Here is a 20,329-nt window from a genome sequence, read left to right on the forward strand (position 1 = left end):
CAGGTTCCTCATGCAAGTAACTCCACTGACAGCAGTGGAGTGGTTAAACCTGACTCGGTATGAGCATGAGTTACAAAATCAGACAAATGCCCATGGAAGAGCATCTATCTGCACGTTGTCATCCTCACACTCCACAGGATTAGTACAGTCCTTACTGCTTCCCCAGGGGATGATAAAAGCCTGGGCTCCCTTACGTACCCACTTGCAGGTTATTCTCTAGCAACTTACCTTCTCACAACACAGTCTACTGCTATGCTGAGTAGGGGAAATGGGCAGATTTAAACTTGGAGAAAATGCTCTCTGTTATGTTGCAACCATGAGGCATACATTGGTCTGCAAGCTGTGTGTTATAAAGTTCCTTGCATTTTAATTCCTTGGCTTTTGTGGATTTGTAGTGCCCATGTTGGCTTTGTATTAATCATAACAGCCCAGCAGTTAACTCCTTTTACTCAGCAATAACAAAGAAATGTTTTCAACAGAACAACGCAAGCTCCTTAGCAGGGAAAAGGAAATTTCAAAGCTGCCCCACACAGCTGCCTTCACCAGCCCGCAGCCCCACGCAGCTGCCTACTCTGCCAGTGCTTAAGAGCAAGTCCTGGCTACAAAGAGTCCTGCTTCCAGTCCTGGCTCTGCCCAGGTTTGTTTTAAGATAACCCTTAATCTCATCGAGAGATGGCATAACGCCATCACAGCTTTCTAATGTAGGGTGACGACAATGACCGTCATCATCCACCTGGCTCCACTGCTTCTTTCTCTGAGTCTCCAAAGTCTTGAATGTTTAGAGTCCTATTATGGAAAAGCCCCAGTAAAGGCTGTAAGAAGATGTAGCAAGGAAAAGACATTAAGACGTAAGCGAATATAGGTTCTCTAATTATACTTTATTACAACTCTAATGCTTTGCCTGCTCCTACAGACTTTTTTTTAGCTACATTTGTTTGTTCCAGGCATTTTTTCCTGTACTAATCAATAAACACAAGAAGCATCTATGTATTTTTCTTATTATTTTATTGAAAATGTACATTTAAAAAAATACACAGACATTTTACTATTATGGATTGCAGATAAAGATGGTCTAAAAGTTAATTCAATTTTTTTCTTTCTTCCACCTGTTGTCCCCATTATCACATAATGACTTCAGTCTGAGTACTGCATATTGATATCACCTTTATAAAAGGGTTGGGGAGGTAAGAAGAGAGGTGGGGCATTACTTCAATATACTTAGTAAACAGAAAAGACAGTCAGTCAATTATAAATATTTTATGTTCTGTACATTATTGCATTAGGGAGCCACAACATTATGCAGCATTGTTACAAAGGAAACTAGTTAGAAATGAAGAGAAAGGATATTTACGTACAAATACATGGATCCATTGTCTTCTTGAACAATGCATGTGAACTGTGGTAATGTGCAATTGTAAAGCTTTTTTTTTTTTCTCTTTAGACATTGCTTAGCAACACCAGTGAGGAAACAACAAAATAAGTTAAATGAAAGTAGCAAACAAGTAGTAATCTTAACTATATGTTATATGGCTTTCTATTTTTAATCTCTCTAAATAAAGTGTGACACAAAAGAAATAATTAAGAAAAAAGCCTCAGCGTTGCATTGCTTCCAAACCTCTGCACAGAAACTAAAAATTTTAAAATCAGACATGTGATACAGCTTTAGTACTACACGAGATACACCAGCACTGGGGTCTAGGACAGTACACAATCCCTGTCAACAAGAGCACAGTGAAAAGAAAAGGACGCAATTCATTTTTAAGATGTTATCCACAATTAAGCACTTGGTTCATCTACCTTTTTTCACACTAGAATATACCCCATTGGTTTTCAGAGACCTATTTACATAAGTGTGAGCGAGGAAGACCCTAGTTTTCAAGTCAGTCAGGAAAATATTTTACGTTCCTTGTTGCCAAGGTGCATCATACACGTTTAAAAAAAAAACACCATTAATAGATGCATGAATCTTTAACGATATAATTTTATGAGCAATTAAGTTTTTAGTAAACCACTCTACTGGGATAAAAAAAAAGAGAGATTGACAAAGAGATAAAAAGAGAGAGAGAATTGTTTAGACTTCTAGAATGCAGTACCCGTCAATGATGAATTTGGTGGTGTGGTTGGTTGAGGTGTCACACTGGATGGCATTTCAAAAGAGAAAGACATTTTAAAGTATCGACCCCTTTCTTGCTTTCCTTTTACCCCTTCTACTGGCCATAGTTATCTCTTTTTTGTATCACTGAGATTAGTATGGTGCAAAAAGGATCGAGGCAGGTGTTGCACGGATGGGACCATGGCCTGGCCTTAGGAGAGCTGGGGGTATTGCAGGTGCTTGGAAGAGAGAGGCAGAAGGACGGGGAGGAAGGGACAGAGCTGACGACACAGCTGCAGCCGCAGCAAGAGGAGATGAAAGGAAAGCAGGTGCCAGCGGTTTAATCATGTCTTTCTGGAATGCAAGTTTCGCCTGCAATGAAACAAACAGACAAAAAAATCAATGTAAATACAGTCCTCCCTGTGCCCATTTTTACACGAGGGAAAACATTAACCCTGACAAAGTGCACACTGTAGTTTTTCATAGAAGCCTGTTGTCAGCTGCTCTGAAATTTTACCCACATTGTCTTCTTACTCCCAGGACAATTTAAACAAACAAACTGTATATTTAAATGCATATAAATCTCTTGAGTGTAGGGACAGTCACAGTGGAGTTCAGGAGGAAGCATAATTTGCAGATGAGTAACATTAAACTACATATATCATTACCGTGCAAGAAATAATAAGAAAACCCATGACCATGACTTCAGTGCAAAGAGTTAATTTTCCTCCTTTATTTATACTTGCAAAAATTATTTGTAGAAAAGTACAAAGGTCAGAGATGGGAAACCAGTATTAGTTCAGCCAGCTATTCCCCTGTTAATGCAGAGCTGTTCTTTTCAATAGATATATATATATATTTAAGATCAATAACTGTACTGTAAACAATACTGTTGAAAGTTCCTTCTGAAAGAATTATCATTCAGTTCTCAGAACTACAATGGGGCTAGTGCTCAGGGTGAAAATAAACTAACCAGAAATATATACAGTACAGTTTCGCTGAAAATGGCAGTTTCACAATCATGTATATGTGTGGGCAGAGATACTCTCGTCCTTCTTTTGTTACTGCAGGTCTCTTCTTACCCAATAGATTATAAAATGATGTATTACACAACAAGATTACTGTGTGCAGAACCTACTGAATGGGGAGACGTAGAGAAAGCCTACGGCATTTTCATTCAGCTCTATACAATTACAAAGACACATTAATATTTCAGCTTTAAAGGCTTTTCACATGCTTACTCTTGCACACACATATTTGCCTCTCTTTCTTTCCAACCTATAAATTGTTTTTGTACCATAGATGGCATGCATTTTTCCCTAATGAATAAAATACAAGCTGAGTCATGAGCAAATAAACATACAGTCTCTGCTGTGCTAGAGTCAGCCTGAGCTCCGTCTGCATCTGACTGGCAGAACCAGCTTGGGGAATTCTTGGAAATGCAGGTAGGTGTGAAGGGGGAATGGCTGGGGGCACCAAGGCAGGAGTAGTGTTTTGATGGCTGGTGACAGACATAGCCCAAGCATGCAGATACACCATCAGTTCTCTTGAACTCCTTATAGCTCCTTTGCATATTTAACCCAGCGCTCTGTTTTGCTATATGCAAAGAATGAACATTAGTATTTTTATGTTTTAACACCTTACCTCATTTTCCCCGACAGCATCCATCATAACTGGGAGTTATGTCAAGTGCCAGAAAAAGAGAGTATATGCATTTCAGCCTTCAAGGAGGAGCGCATTAACGCAGTACAGTTCATACCTTTCCACTAGGCACACGGTTCATTCCACATTCCACTGATTATTCCCTTCTTCCTAGCAGTAAATAACACTCACACTGTTGTCTGAGTGCCTTTGACTGAGCAGACAGAATACATAACTACCTTAAAATCTGATCCCAGTGCAGATTCAGCCTGCAGGGGGAGAAACTCTGAGGAAGTGTCTGGTCTGTCATGTTCTTGTCTTTGTGCAGTAGGAGTCCCCAAGGTCACAAATTCACATAGACAGTGATGACAAATAAGAATACTTACTGCTAAAATACTTGGGCTGCGCTGAAGTTTGTTGTAAGGACTATATTTAGGTTTCATAGGCTTTCCTGCAACTCTGTCCTTATGCCTTCTGCTGGAAATATGCTGAAATAAATATCATCACATTTAATTAGCTGTTTAAACATTTGTCAGTTTTAGGTTTAAAACTGACTTATTAGCAGGATATGCTTAAGCCTCTGTTTGTAAGATAAAGTAGGTGCTTTGGAGAGGGCAAAGATGAATTTTGTTAAATTAAACCTAACAATTTGGAACACATCTAACAGAGAACCAGAAACTAATCAAATACAGCAGCTTCTGTGATCTGAGACTAGTTCTGCAAATAATCAACATTTTGGTTAGTACTTCCTTTTCTACTCAAGCAGCTTTGAACCAGACAGAGCTGTAATCACTAGGTTACAGAGATATTCAGAAGTACGGGTATACGTACATGCCAGTCTTTCTTACTGCTGCTGTTCCAGTTGTATATATAATTCAATATTAACTGAAGGAAGAACCAGTAATGAGGGATATGTCTATGTCATGCAATTTAACACTACCTTAGAGATAACTGCAATAACTGAGGACACATCGACACAGCACAGCACCATCCAGTTAAGAGACTCCAGTTTGGGTATCAGACACAACGTAGCTGTATTAGCATAGGTCTGAACCTGGGGCTAACTAGCTTGGACGGAGCAACTGTATGTTGCTATAGCTGTGCTGCTTCCAGGGCTAATGATAACATTGCTGTATGGTACTGAGCAGGACAGACAAACCTAGAGTGTGTTATCCTCCTGCTGATTGTCTTAAACTAAGATTCAAGTCACATTCTCCCTCTCACATTCAATGAGTATTAAAAAATATCCCAGCAGATTAGAAAAGCACCAAAGCAGGAATTCAGGGAACCTCAACCCAATATTTCTTGCATTTGGGAGAGAAAAGTTCAAATCTACTCTCTCCTGTGCCATGACAAACTTTTAAACTAGATCTACTATATTATTTGCTGATACTGACAACTCTTCTGCTTTACAACTCTCAGCCCATTTTTTTTCAGCTGAAACAATCAGGTGAATTTGATGGACCTTTAAAAACAGTTCTGGGATGATGGCAAACAAATGTTCATTGAGTTCACTTTTTGCCAAAACATCTTCACACAAACCTACATGAAGCCTACAATACTGCAATATGGCTAAAAACAAAGAAGAAACCTCAGAGACACACAAGCTACCTGTTTAAGCTGAATTTCTGAATTAACATGGACGTCACAGATTTCACAATGAAATGTCTTGTTCTGCAGTCCTGAGCCTTTACTGCCATTCTGAACCTTCAGCCGAGATCCAGGTCTAGGATAAGACTTAATGGGACCAGCACCATTTCGAGCCTCAACCATTGTCTTGTGCTTAGAGCCTAACGGACAAGCAGATGCAGATGAATTAATAAACGACAATATATAATTGTGTCCATTAGTCTTGGGACTTCTTGTAACATGTTTATCTTCAAGATAAAAGAGTTAAAATCATCAATATATCTAGATTAATAATGACTCTGCTTTTGGTCAGCGTAGTTCCAACATCCCTGGATCCAAAGGGAAACCAAACAATGGAAGAAGGGTTTGTACAAAAAAGAGTCGATATAAGTACACCAGGACATTGCCCCTCTGTTTGGGGGCAGTGCGTGGCTGTATGGCCCAGGTGTCTGTCACTTGTTCTTCTGTCAAAATCCACATAGCTGATGGATCGCATCAGGAAAGGGGCATTAGCCAAGCAGGGAAAAGAAACCATAGCAGTTGCTCAGAACTCCTGCACAGAAAGCTCTGATTAAGCCTACAGCCACTCTACTGGAGGGCATGTGGAGGAAAAGCCACCACACGAAATCTTGGCTCTGTTAATTTGATTACAATTTTTCCATAGACTTAATTGGGATCAGAATTCAACTCAACTTCGACTATGGGAAGAGACAAATAACAAACTAAGAGAGGCTGATCTCCTGAACACTGTATGATTTTGGAGTCCTGACCACCCTGCGACTTGCAGTGCCAAGGAAGACTATACTAAACTATACTAACCAGAGACGCAAATCCTCTGGATTCATCACTTTAAGGATACTTTTATGCAGAAGTCACCATGTCCATTTTCTCTCCAGTACAGGTAGCTTTTAAGTAAAATAAATCTATACTAAACTTCCAACACTTAATGGTGATGGTGGGACCATGCAGGAAGGTGTAGAACAAGGGAGCTATACATATCACCAGATGCAAATAGAGGTGATGATGATGGAGACTGTAGCAGTCCTTTAGTATCTTTGATTTGGAAGGAATGTCTGCTTTGGCCATTTGAAGAATAGATTACAGCTGTAAAACCAGCTTCACTGGTTTGTTAACAGGCTTTCGATCACCAGCACATCACAGAGCAGCAAAAGTACATTGGGATTGTTGCTTGGGACCTTTTCAAGGAATTATGAGAGGAATGAGGGGAGAAAATTTCAAAGATTCCAGGACATCTAGGAAATCTAAAGAGCTCGCCTTAAAAATATCAGATAAAAGATACATCTTTGCAAACAAAAGTTACTACTAGCTATGCCAGCAAAAACCACACATCAAAGACAAATAGAGAGAACTGAGAACTGAAAGAGATACAGAACTGTCATTTTAGGAACTCTGGTTTTATGGAAGCCACTATGAAGGCATGATGGAATATGATTAGGTGACATGATTTTGTCAGTTAAAATCTTACAGAGTACATGAAGTTTCAAAAATTAGTAGAGAACTTCAATAAAATATCAAACACATTATTGCCATCAACAGCAACACTTCTATAATTTGCCAATGTAGGTTTCCATTAAAAGACTCCCTTCAGTAAAGTGCGGCTACAATAGTGTCAGAAAATCAGCTTGTTACATTCAGTTTTTATAAAACAACTCACAGCCCACACTTGCATTGTGTATGTACTTACCTGTATTGTGGGCTTCTAGTTGTGACAGGGAATTCACAGCCACTTTGCATAATGAGCAGTAAAGTAGTTTTTTGGCTTTCTCCTCTTCTGACTCGGAAGCTGTGGCAGGAGATCCATTTGTGCTCTTGGAGGATGGTGTAGGTGCTACAGGTGCCATTGCTGCCACTCCGGGCTTGGGAAGAAAAGGACCCACTTCTGTACTGGAATGCTGACTCACAGTATTGGGTTTTGCTTTCCCTTTATCTTCTAAAGGAAGAAAAACGTGTATGTCACCATAAGCTGCACGCAACAAATCATTAAGTGATCGTTCTGTGGTTTTAGTGAACCTAGCACAACAGGATCCTACTTCATCTGTTTTATACAGGACAGCAATATCCGTGAAACCTTGCTAAAATTCTACCGTGAAATGTATGTAATCTGGGGAAAAGGGTGATCTTCCTGTTTTTCAGGGCAGCAGTGAGTACCAAGGACTTTTCCCTTGACAGATTCATGCCAGCCGCTGTTGCTATCATGCTGCAGGTCTGGGCAGCCCAAAAGGAGCCCAAAAAAGCCTCAAAGGAGCCAAGGTGAAAGGCTGAAGAGCACTCAGAAACATGCAATGCTCTATCCTGGGGATTATAAAAAATACTTTTGAAAAGCAATATATTTGCCTTTGGAATGGCCCAAAATTCACAAAGTCACTGGGATGACACTCAAAGACTTGATATATAATTTCCCTCGTTTCAGTTACAGGAGTTGAATATAGTACTACACTATCCACATGAACACAGCTGCTAATATTTTCAGATTTTTCAAAGAATAATTCTCCACACATTCAGAGATCTGATGGTTCTGAGGCACATTCAGTGCACTCCCCTATCACTTCACGACCATTAATCAACAATGTGTGCTCCTCTGGGACAGGTAGGCAGGTATTACCTCATTTTACACGTGGTGATCACAAAGCAAAGAGATTAAATGTCTTAACTGATTCTTAGGAGGGACTTTGGGCCAGAGCCAACATTCAGATGTACAACGATCTTGCTCCTTGCTAATGTGTTGCCTACAAGAGTTCATTGCATTTTAAGCTATTCAGTTGTAGTCCTTGTGGCCACAAGCCATCCTAATCATCAGCAAAAAAGCAAATTCACCTATAAAGGACCTGGGATGGGAACAGAAAAATACAGTGGTTCAAGTGTGAGCAAGCCTTAAAAAATGAACATGGGAAGTGACTGCATAGACTGGGACCTGTTATCACTCTGAATAAACTGCCATCATCAGAAGAAAAAAGAAATCACCTTGACAAAATTTCAATTCTATTGATTAAATAACATTGGCATCTGACAGTTTGCATTTTTAAGATTTTTTTGTAAGTGGAAAAGGACTAGATAACTAATTTTCTTAGATACCAACCAATATTAGCCTTGACATTTCCGTCCTGAGATCAACAAAATTCCGAAGCCCAACTCTGCATTTCGGATAAATCATAGCTGGATCACTTGCAGTACAAGCACAAAGAGAGCATGACATACAGACGAGGTATAGAGAAAGAAGTGTGTGATGATGCAGACAAGCACGTCCTCAAAGTTCAGGCTTATGTCTTATTTTCTCAGAAAAGTTAGAAAATCAAATAGCTCCACTTACATTGTGCTTTTTTTCTTCTCCTCCATACTCACTGCTTATACTTTATACCTCAAGACACCTCCTCTCTAGTGAGAAACTAAGTGGATTTATCTTTGCTGTCACTTCCATAAGCCCACATGTTGACTGCTTCCTCTACTTTGGAAAATCCAGAAAGGGATGAGGAGGGAAGAGCATTCCTTCCTCATTTGCCCACAGTAATTAATATTTAAATGGCTTTAGATAACTAAGTAATGTCCTCGGTCCTTCTTTATGACCTCTGCTAAATTCTGCCTTGATTTACATGACACTTCCTTCTGGTTAAGCAATGACATTTTTCATGGCCTTCAGATTTGAAAGAATACTTTTAAGTATTCAGTAACCACAACGGGAACCAACTCTTTGGCATGGAAGTTACAACATCTAAGTAACAGCAACCTCTTCAAAACTACTTATCTCCTGTTTGAATCCTATGACATAGTTTCAAAGGCGCTGAACTGGTTTGAAAAACTAGGTTCTATTTTGAGCACTCAGCTATTTTTAAATATGAGTCCTTGCAATTTATGTTTACAGTTACTAGACTCTGTCTTAGCGTCGCTCTGTACCTCAGGCCAGTGTTGTGCTATTGAGAACTCTGAAAGCAGGACTGGACCCTCCACAGATATACGGCAATAGCAAACATTTGAGAGTGCATACAAACTATGAACAGGCATGTTGATACTAAAAAACACAGTTGCTGGCATAGTTCCCAGAAAGGCATTGCAGTGCATCAATTTTAGATTGTTAAAACCAGAAGAAAAGAATTTCTAAAAAAGGAATTTTTAAAAAAATACCCGTAAAACACTTTAGAATTACACAATATAAACTATACTAAACATTTAAAATAATTAAGTAAGACCACCACTACTGGGACCAAATTCATGATAAAGCCAGTTTCTGAAGATATTTTTGGTTGATAAAATGAAAAGTGATGTTAAATCATAATTCATTGTTCAATTTTAATGCCGCTATAGTAATTGGTCACATCTGCAAAATTCTAAAACACAGAGATAATATCACATTCAGTACTTACAAAACACATGCTTTCAATAGACATGTTTGCTAACATGCTAAATTAGAGAGTTTTCAATATGGAAAGTTCTCAGAGGTGCTAACATATGAAAATGAAACATGCTGAACTGCTACTGTTTGTGAACTGGCATCACAGGAAAACAGATTTTTTGTTGCTGTTCTATGTAGTGTTATGCCAAACTGCAAAAGGCATAATGCCAAAGGGCATGTGAACTTGAATCCAGGCAGAAAGGTTCTTCAGGATCTTGCATTTCAGGTCGTAAAGGTTTGAAACAAATCATTTAGAAGAAAACTCCCAAATGGTAAAAATTCTAAAATAATATACCTGCAGAACTACAAGCTCTATCTTTATATATATATGTAGACTATACTTCTAGTTTGGGCTTTCCACAGCTTCAATATATTTTTTTTAAACATAAACATACACATTTAGTGCTTCTGAAACATTTCCTGGAGACAGCATCATCTCATTCTGTAAGAGAGAGAACAGCGCAGGGCAAGCAGGGAGGCAAAGTCCTGCCTCCGTGCCGGGACGGCCCTCGCTGCCCTAAGACATGGCCTTGCTGAGCAGGGGGACAGTTCGCTTTTGCCTGTGGCCCCCGACCTCGGGGTTCAAACTGCCTGTAACAACAGGGAACAGACTTTTATTTCTTTATTTTGCCATTAAGTGTCTGTGGACTGAGATCCTAAACAAAGGAGTAAGATCTTACACAGGCCACCAATTACCATCACGGAGTGACAGTTTCCACTGCTGGATTTAACAGATGACCGAGAAAGGACAGACCTCATTTCCCACCCCAACTTGCTTAGCCAGCCACCATTAAGGGGGATTTAGCTCTGTGCCTCAAATGCCAGCTGAGGTAGTACTTCAATATTTAAAATATTCCCTAGATTTACAGTGTTTTCACTATTCATAATACTGAGAGATTGCACAGTACATAATGTGCAATAACCTGGCAAGAAAACGTCTAGAAAACTAGACAGAAGTTACCAGCACCCAGTTGGGCAAGATCCTGTCAGTTCCTGAGCTCCTGGGAAGGACCTCGGTTCCCATCACTGCTCCCTCATTCAGAAAGCTTCCCGACACAGACAAGCACTTCATCCCTGTGGATATATGTGTATGTGGAAAGACACACACGCCTCTGTGAATTAGTATTTCTTTCCACAATTCTAAATGCTTAATGCAGAATATCTTCAAAAATCGTAATTGTGAGGTTATTATACAGCTTAATTCCCATAAAAAGTACACAGAGATAAGCATGTACTGATCACTCCAGTGGGGGCAGAACTGCATTTTTCTGACTTCTAAAATAGGAAAGTTACACTTCTCCAAGTGGGTTTTAGATAACAGCTTATTGTTTTCAAACTACAGAGTTCAAAACACCATTACTCACATTTTTAGGTTTGAGAGAGAAATGCCTACCAAATATCCAATGGTGCAAAGCACAGGAAATGCAAATCATATGTATATACGAAGCATGAAGAAGATTACTCTTTCATTGGTATTTATAGCACAGAGTTAGTAAATACTACCCCCCAAGCAGAAAAAGCCTATACATTCATATGCAACTGTAATAACTCTATAAAACACAGGCGAATGGTTAGACGTGGCTCTAGGATGATAGGGCACTTGCTATTTCTGAAGGCAAGAATTGAGGACAGGTGAGAATAAGCCAAAATCTGCACCAATTTACACCTGGCCCAAACCCACTAGGCTCAGTGGATTCAGACAAGGCTATAATGAGGCTCCTGAGTGGGTCCCTCCAACCCGGCACCGCCGCCGACCCAGCTCCTGCTACGCAGCTCAGCAGGACGCAGCGCGCCGGGGCTCCAGCCCCACTGCAGCCCCTGCCGCTAGCTGGGAGCGGGAGACCACGACTACACCAACCTCCTCCCAGAAAATTAGGTCTGTGATTCGACCTGGCCCAGGTTCAGGTTGAAGTGCTCATGTCAGTACTGACACACGGGGTGTCCTCTGAAAATCCAACCCGTGCTGCGTGGGACCGCGTTCTGCTACAATAGCAGAAAGGACCTATTTTGTCTGTGTTGAATTCCTGCCTTTAAATTATGTCTTCCTTTTCCTCAAGGCTCCAGAGGAGTAAATCATTGGTTCACTTCAAGTTCTTACTGAAGCCTGAATTTATTTTAAAATAGAGCCCAGGGAAAAAATAAAGCAAGATAATTAAGTACTGCTTTGGGCTCAGTAATACCAAATGCTGCTGTCGCCTGCCTCCATTGTTTCAATCTGCTTTGAAGTTGTTTTTATATATTCATGATTGTTTGGCTTCTGTTTGTGTCAGCACCATGCTAGAATTCAAGACTTTTTCTTAAAAATCTAATTAGCACTGCCACGTTTTAGATTTGTGTATCAAAGTCAGAACATGCAGTAGGATAAAATGTAACAGGTTCAACCTTTCTAGTTCCTTCCCAATGCAAGCTCAGCTTAAAATGATTCACTATATGCAGGTTATGCCACTCTCACTGCAATAGCTACCGCACAGTTTAATGGACTAGCTGGTAATGGGGAAATCCCAGCCCAGCTAAGAGAATGGGGTTTCCTCTTAGCTTAAAAAGGGGCAAAATGTTACCATACATCATCTTTCCTGTGACAGTCAGCCCACATTTTTTTTTTTTTTTCAGTTGTATTCTTTCTTGATTGCTGGTGAACAAGCAAATGCAAACACTTTGTCCCCTACTCATAGCCCAGTGATCAGGGCGGTCCGTGCAGGTCTTCGTGGTGCAGAATGCAAAAAGAACATTTTTTTCCCTAACCGTTCTGTTAAGCAGTTTGATTTTCAAGGTACTTTTCAAAGGGTTCACTTGGTTTACTTTGTGATTTCTGTGAGGTGTTTACAATATATTCTCATACATATATTTATGCACATCATAAATTTATATTTTAAAATGTTCTCTTATGGTACTAAAATGTGCCTACAGGTATTGCTTTCTAGAGTTAGGAAAACACACTTTCCTGTTCTTGGCTATGAGTGATGATTTTGATATGTGTTATGCAAAGGTGTAAGGAAAAAGGCAATTTCAACTTCATGACCAAAATATATATGCTATTTTCAGTAGAAAAGCAACCTCAAAATTCAGATTTTTGATAAAAATTAGGGATAGCCAGCACAAACAAAATTCAAAAACACATATGCATGTATAAATAATTTATAAATTAAAACGATATGTTCTCTGTATCTATAATATTTTTTGCATCCTAAAAGATGCCTATCTGAACAGTTTTTAATCACTGAAGATATGCAAAACATAACTTTACGATAAATCTTCTGTTTCATAACTGCCTGTTCAAATAGCAATTGATATAAAACTAAAAGATTATCCGAGGCAAGGATGATACACATGATAACACACTTGCAGAAGCCTTTTGCATCACATCTGTGTCATATACGGAGTTCTACTACGATCATAATAAAAACCTTTACAAAATTGTTAAAAACATTTTCTGCCTGCATTAATACATACATACATAAGCAAATCTGCTCTTACTGGGATCGTAACAAAAGAATTAGTATTTTGTTTTCTTAGTATATACATTATGCTTGTGTGTACGTGTGAGAAAAGGTATGGCTTTACGTGTGCCTGCCTGTTTCCCCAGGCAGAAGCTGGGACCATTGATGCCGGCTGCTGCCAAGGCACGGACAAACGAGGAGCGGGGCAGGACACGCAGGCTCCTCCAGCGGTGCTGGCTGCAGCGGGCCAAGCTGCGCGCAGCGCTGCGCCTGCCGCGGGCGACTTCCCCGCAGAGCGACGAAACCGGACGCCCTGCGCGGCCACACGGGCGGTGCGCGAGTCTCATGGCCAGACGCGGTACCTTAAGGAGTCCGTCAGCTGACAGAAACTAATGTTACTGACATTTCATACTAGTAAGCCGGCCAGCTAGGTTAGATACACCCAACACATACCCCTCTCAGGTGTAAGACACTGCAAAACTTTTTAGAGGTTCTAAAGCAGACAGGGAAATTCCAGGAATGTTTCACACATGAGAGGCAATGCCCCAAAGGGCTCCACCTGCATCTGTGCCCCGCGGGGAAGAGACAAAGTCACGCTCATAAGTGCCCTCTGCCAAGCTCCGGCTCCATCCCTACCCTTGTGTCAGGCCACCCACCGTGTCCCCCAGCTGCAGGCACTGCGCAACAGCCATTTCAAACTACGCACGACAGAAGTGCAGTTCGAAACTGCAGACTGCCACCACTGCTCCAGACAGTCCTACGCCAAAGCTCTTTTGAGGCATTTGCTAGCTTCCTGTCCCAGAAATGGAGATTGATTTTTAGAATTCATCTACCTGCCTGCATAACAAAACATATTGCCAGCTTGTAAAAGAGTATAACGGAAAAACTATTTTTGGAAGTTTGGATATTCATGATTCTCCTTTATGAAGGTGAGAAAATAGTGAATACTTGTGTCTTCCTTTTCTTCTTGAAAAGCCTGAAGGAAAGAGCCATGTGAATTCCAATGCAGTTTCCTGTCTAAAATGTGAAAACAGCAACTATGCGAGGAGCCAAGAAGGAACAAAATAATTTAACGTATAATTCAATCAGTGCATGGTTATCTGTGCTTTGCTACCAAATAGTAAAACTGATGCACGGCCAGGTGTAAACTCTCGCATTATCAGCCTTGGTTACTGTGGCACGTTACAAAGTCCACATTACTGCAGAAAGAACGACTTTCTAAAACATGGATAGCTTGATGACTCTGAAAACCTTAAACGAATTTCTGACTATGCCATTTCCTGTGGTAACTAAAAACAAAGTGATTTGCGAAAAGGGTTCATGGTTTATTTAGGGGTTTCATAGCACTGATCCTTAACAGCTTTATGTCATCTCTAGAAACGTAGTGCCAAGACTGTCTCATGATACCCTTGAATTCACAGAAGTTGTGCTACAGGACACTGGTATTCGTTTCAGGTGTTGATTCTGGACACTAATGGAGACTGCAAGGTAAAGCATGCAGATCTGCAAAACCAGCAGAGCTGTACTAAGCAAAACCAACTTTAAAGTTCTCCCTGTAATTTCACCAGCTCCAGATATGACTATGAATACAGGGCTGCATTAAGCAACCTTTGAAGCATACCGTGATAGAGAAGGGGGAAAGGAAATGAATCACATTGTCAGAGTACTGTATAAAAGTTATTTGCCTGATCAACTGTGTAGCAAGGAAAAACAGTTACATTAATTACAATTATATACAACCCAAAAACTTTGGCAGAAATGCTTACCCGTGTAGTTAAATTGGCATCAATAGAGACGGTGGGAAAATGCGTTTATTGAAAAATATAATTCTAAATCACTTAAAATTTGATAATTGAGATGCTTGTCACAAAACTAAGAAGTGACACTTGTTTTCCACTACGCTTTTTCTTCCTATACTTTTTTATAAAATAACCACACTGACAATGCTGAAGAGAGGTCTGTAATCTATCATTTGACACCACTGTCCTAAGCTTTCTGCAAACAGAGCAGTAAGATGGTGCGCAGGCCAAAAGAGCCTCGGTTTATGGAGAAGAGATCACAGCTGCAGAGAGACAGATATGAAATTACGAAAGAAGCAAAGAGAACAATAGACCAGCAAAACAGGCACTGGTGGGGCAGCCAAACTTCTCACAAGCTTTTTTCTGTTTTTTAACCATCACAGGAAAAAAGAAATTTTCAGAGGTCAGAGAAACAAAAACAAGTCTGGCAGACGTTTATAGGGAGCTCTTCCCAAATAAAAGGACCAACAAAAGGAAACGCAGGAAGGTCTGGGGAGTAAATAGGCAGGTGCCAAAAGTTAGTTGCAATGGCAAGTCAGGAGCTGGAAGGTACATCCCACGTACAGGTACAAGGTCTGAAGAGCTCTGAAAGTGAAGGACAGGAAGAATTTGGAGAGAGAAGATTAGTAGCTTTAGTTTGAGGAGATAAAATGGGGAAATGACATAGAAAAGCTACCACGGTTCACATCAACAGGCTGGGAGCGTCCCTGCAGCAGTGGTTCTGAGTGATGTGGCTTAGACAGAGCTGCGTTTGGCAAAGCCAGGAAAAAGGATGCAGCTACCAGAATGCAAAATTACAAAAAAATGTTAGCAAGAGATGGGAAAGGAAGAGGAAGGGATAGGAGATTAAAAGCTGTACCTTGGAAATATTAACAAAATTTGCAGTACTTACACAAAAACAGGGAAGCAGAGAGATCAGAGGTTACAAGCCTGACTGAAATTCATAGAGGAGATGGTGAGAAAACCAGGACAAAACAAAACTAAAGTGGAGTAAGAACCTTTTTAGCCACATTGTGCTTGAACAGCTGCCTAAACAATCCTAATATCTACACTGGGACACCAGTCTGGAGCAGGGAGAGAGGATTCACAAGTCCTCAGAGCAGAAACAAGAGTTGCTGCAGATCAGTTTGCCCAGAAGTAAGGTACAGGGGCAGAGGAGGATCGGTGACAGAACTACCAGAAGACCAGGATGGCCTTCCTCAACATGCTACCCGAAAATCTCTACTGCATAGCAAAGCAGACAATAGCTCCAGAAAAAAAAGGCAAACACCAAACCGTTGTTCTTCACGGCAAATCTTATCTTCTGCTGGCCCACACCGTTATAAAGGAATAACACATGCATTTGAACAATTAGTTATCCTTTTTATGAATAAAAGGATGAACACTATGAGAAATATGTGCCATAAAGGCAATAGCAGGAAAGCAATTAAGTCACTAGTGGTCACAGCCTTTGCAGCATTCATAAGCACTCTGTCCTACATTTCATCATCATTCAGAAGAAACAAAGAGCATTACATGATTTCTTGACGCTCATTAAGACAAAGTTAGCTAACTTTGATAAGGGATTTCAAAATCTTCTTTGTTTTATCTCCACGTTGCTCAGTAATGAGACTCTAACGGGTGTCAGACAGAATACCTATTTTCTCACCAGTTGTGCAGTTTGCTGAGAAATGAGGCTGAAAAACCCGTAGGGCTCTGCTCTAGAAAAACTCCCTTGCAAACCTACATGCAAATCAGACAGCACAGCGTGTCTGTTAACCCGCTCATTACCTTCAGGTTTTGTAGAAACTTTTTTCCTTGTACTTTGAACCTGTTTGACAAATGGCCACGTTTTGTATAATTGAAAGGCTGTTACATGAAATAAGTATTTGGCGGATTCTAAGAAAAACAATTTTGTTTCTATATGAAAATGACAAAAACAAATGGCAGCTATAAATATAAAGCTTTTCTTCTAAAAAACAGTTGTACATTGAAATAAGCTACAACATATTTTGTGGAGATACTGAAGCTACATCGGCAAATGCTTGGATAGCCCTGAAATATTGAGTTAACTCTGCAGCTAGACTGATTATTAGATTAACTGCAATGCTACTCTCCAACTGGCAGAGCCAAAGTATCATTTTCATTTCAGAAGTGTTGCTTGCTTGGCTACGTTACAGCAGTGATGTTTATGCTTGTTAATCTCTTAGATAGTTTATTTTTGATTTGGCATGCCAAACACCCTAGGGAATTTTCTTACAAAACACCTGGCCTTTTTCAGAGTACAAAAATATTTGCAACTAATCAGATTGCAGATACAATGCTATAAAGGTTTGTTTTTGAACGTTTGAATGGGTTTAATTCTTATGAAAGTGTGCTGATGAGAATCAGAAAATATTAAGATGTCCACACAGTCCTGCAACTTTAAAACCTTCATCTCCAAAATCTAAGTTTGTATCTCTCTGTACACCTTCGTGAACAGAGAATGTTCGTTGTCCCAAGTACTAGGCAGCTCTGAGATAACAATACTACTTCACCTACTATTCTTACTTGGTTCCTTGTTTTCTTGGGGATTTTTTTGGTTGGTTGGTGTGCTTTATATCTATTTTATTGACCAAGATCAATAAAAATTTGGTACACTAACCAAAAAAGCTATGCTGGCACATACGTAAAAAGCATATATGCAACAGACTGTGCAAAAGTTGTTATATATCAACAAAGAGCATTCACATTTCAAAAAATCTGTTACTTAATGTTTCAACACAATGCAATTTCTTTGCCCAAAAGAATAAGGAACAAGGTTTGACTTTGCATTGTTAGCCAAAATGCATGATATTGGGCACTATCTGGAACACACAAACTAACTTTTAACACTCACTTGAAGCAAATACAGCAGCAAGCTTGTTTTGCATCTCCATTTCACCTGCTTGTCTCCATTTCTGCTTTTTCACATTTGTAATTCCTTTGTTTTGTTTTGTCCCTTCTCTCACTTATGAAGAACCTCTTCCTGGGTAGTAAAACCAATGGGAATAACTTTCATTTCACTCACTCCTTCCCTGCTCCCTCTGAAAGGACCAAAGGCTGCAGAGCCATATCCACCCAGTGGGCTTGTGAGGTTAAAAACACACCGGTCACTCATTTGCCCAACGGATTCCTTTATATCCAACTAGGTATTTGCAGTCCTGAGAAAAGCTCTATCACAGTCTATCACTGCCGCTCTTCAAGGGCTTTTCCTAGATCCCTTTTCTTATAGGAACTGCTAGGTTATATCGTACTTCCCTTTTCCTCATCTGAAAAGAGATTAGATACATTTTTTCCCCTTCTTTACAATTTTCAGACTTTATAGTGTGATCACTGGTTACTATGGTGAACGTAATTTCAACAGTGTTTTAGTTCTGGAGAAAACCAGCTCACTTACCAACACAAATACACACCATCATCTTAGCGTACGTGGCAGATGTCTAATTTTTCAGTTACACATCTCATCCCTATTAGAGTAGCTTGGGAAAACTTTCACTAGAAATCTGTACACAAAATTCACCAAGATCAGTAGTACTACTCTGCCAGCGGCTGAAAACAAGGTGGATCTAACTAAGGGACATCTTCTAACCATACACAGCTAACCCGGCCAGACCTTAGCTTCAGGAGTATCCACCAAGCAAGCGTATCAAACAACTCAGCATTCCTGGGTTCTTCTGCTATACCAGTAGCCAAATCTGTTTTAAAACATCTTTACCTTTCATCTTTTCTAAGCCATGCTGCTTTGTATTGGCCGCAATGAAAAAAAATTAACATAGACTTAGAAAATCACAGTTTGGGCAAAGCTTGATATATGGTTTATGGTCTTTTAACTAGTCAAAGGTAAACGTATATGCCAGTTTAACCTACCTTCTTCTGACACCAGACATTATTTTGTAAGTATCTTATACTCCCACTATAGACTATGTCACATTTATTTTACAGGTCCTGCAATGCAAACTTTCTGTGGTACTGTATTTGTCTTTGTAATGTTTTAGTAATGTAGGAATGTTTAGATATATAATATTCAAAGATTACAACAAACATACTGTATTTTGCCCAGGCACCCTTCACTTTTGCTTATAAAAGCCTTGGTTCATCTCCTAAACTATAAAAATAAAGCTACTCCCTCCATCTATGACTCTGAAATATATTACTAGGAACATATTTCACTTGCAGTTTGTGCAAAATAATCTTAAAATTCTACCCACAGCTGCTAAAGGTTTTGGAACTCAATACAAAATTTATGGGTGTCTAAATAAACGAATCAAGAAGAACTGACATTCTGCATGCAAGTATACTCTCATGAGACTGTGTCTGAACTCCTTATTCAGTACTTGCCCAGGCAGAACTGCCGCTGAAGTCAACTAGGAAGCACTCATCTTCATTTCAGATAAATGACATCTATAATTGTGCATTCTCACTGATTTCTGCAGCAGTTTCACCCAAGTACTGTGAGTATTCAGTCAGGCCCTCAAGATTTGACCAATAAATTGCATTTCAAATACAATTTGCCTAAAAGACGTCAAAATATTTTCACTGTCTTTGAAAATAATAAGTAACCTATTGTTTGTAATTTTTATGTTATAGGAAATATAGCATATTTCTCATATTAATTCAATAAAGCAGCAGCTGTAGAATTAAGGCTGGAAGGAAAACAAAGGAAGATTTTTCAAAAGACCTACTTAAATGTCTGATATGCCAGCCAAGGAAAGGGTATTTTTGCTTTTCTTTTAGATACTGGATGTCTGAACAATTTTGTTTCAAAACAAACTGATCAACTTTTTGGTCTCCCAGTTTCCCGCCCTCTCCTGCATTCCCCTAGCAACATGCAATAGGAGGTTGTTTTTCCATATGTTTGTATTCTAAATGCTGCTTGGATTTATATTGCAAAAATTAAGATAAACACAAGTAAAAATAACATTTTCAAGAAACAAACAAAATCAAGCAGGGGCTTAATGCTGCATTATTGATGTGTGGAAGTTGCCACTAGACTGGTTTTGTATACGTCAAGGCCTTTTCCTTTACTCGGATAATAGTTGATAACAAATGCAGAAGAAAGCCACCAGCAAGCCTGCTTCGCCCCACTTGTAAGAACATCTGTTTCAATAAGATGGTTCTGCTTCAAAAATGGGGTAGTCTTTTCTTGTGTAGGAGCTAAACCAAAGCATTTTGAAGCCACACCACCCCAGGTCTGACCCTTTCTTTTACATTTGGAGACTAAATTCACTCAAAGACTGAGAGAAAAGGAGGAATTTTAAACCTCTAGTTTTACAAACTCAGCACAACCTCTAACTATGGCACAACTGGCGCCAGTCAAAACCAGACA

General features: G+C 39.7%; 1 protein-coding gene across 4 annotated transcripts in view; it reads right to left on the bottom strand.

Annotated features, from left to right (window-relative positions):
* Positions 1-986: 986 nt before the first annotated feature.
* Positions 987-20,329, bottom strand: part of ZNF385B (zinc finger protein 385B) — a 179,524-nt gene continuing 160,181 nt past the window's right edge. For all 4 annotated transcript variants that reach the window (XM_064515027.1, XM_026111209.2, XM_026111210.2 and 1 more), the window contains 4 exons: positions 7,068-7,313; positions 5,345-5,523; positions 4,120-4,221; positions 987-2,464 (listed from right to left, as the gene is read on the bottom strand). In XM_064515027.1, coding sequence (XP_064371097.1) covers positions 2,246-2,464; positions 4,120-4,221; positions 5,345-5,523; positions 7,068-7,313 — 746 coding nt within the window. In that variant the 3' untranslated portion in view covers positions 987-2,245. The remainder of the gene's footprint in view (positions 2,465-4,119; positions 4,222-5,344; positions 5,524-7,067; positions 7,314-20,329) is intronic.

This window comes from Dromaius novaehollandiae, chromosome 7 (assembly GCF_036370855.1).
Source record: "Dromaius novaehollandiae isolate bDroNov1 chromosome 7, bDroNov1.hap1, whole genome shotgun sequence".
Taxonomy (NCBI): domain Eukaryota; kingdom Metazoa; phylum Chordata; class Aves; order Casuariiformes; family Dromaiidae; genus Dromaius; species Dromaius novaehollandiae.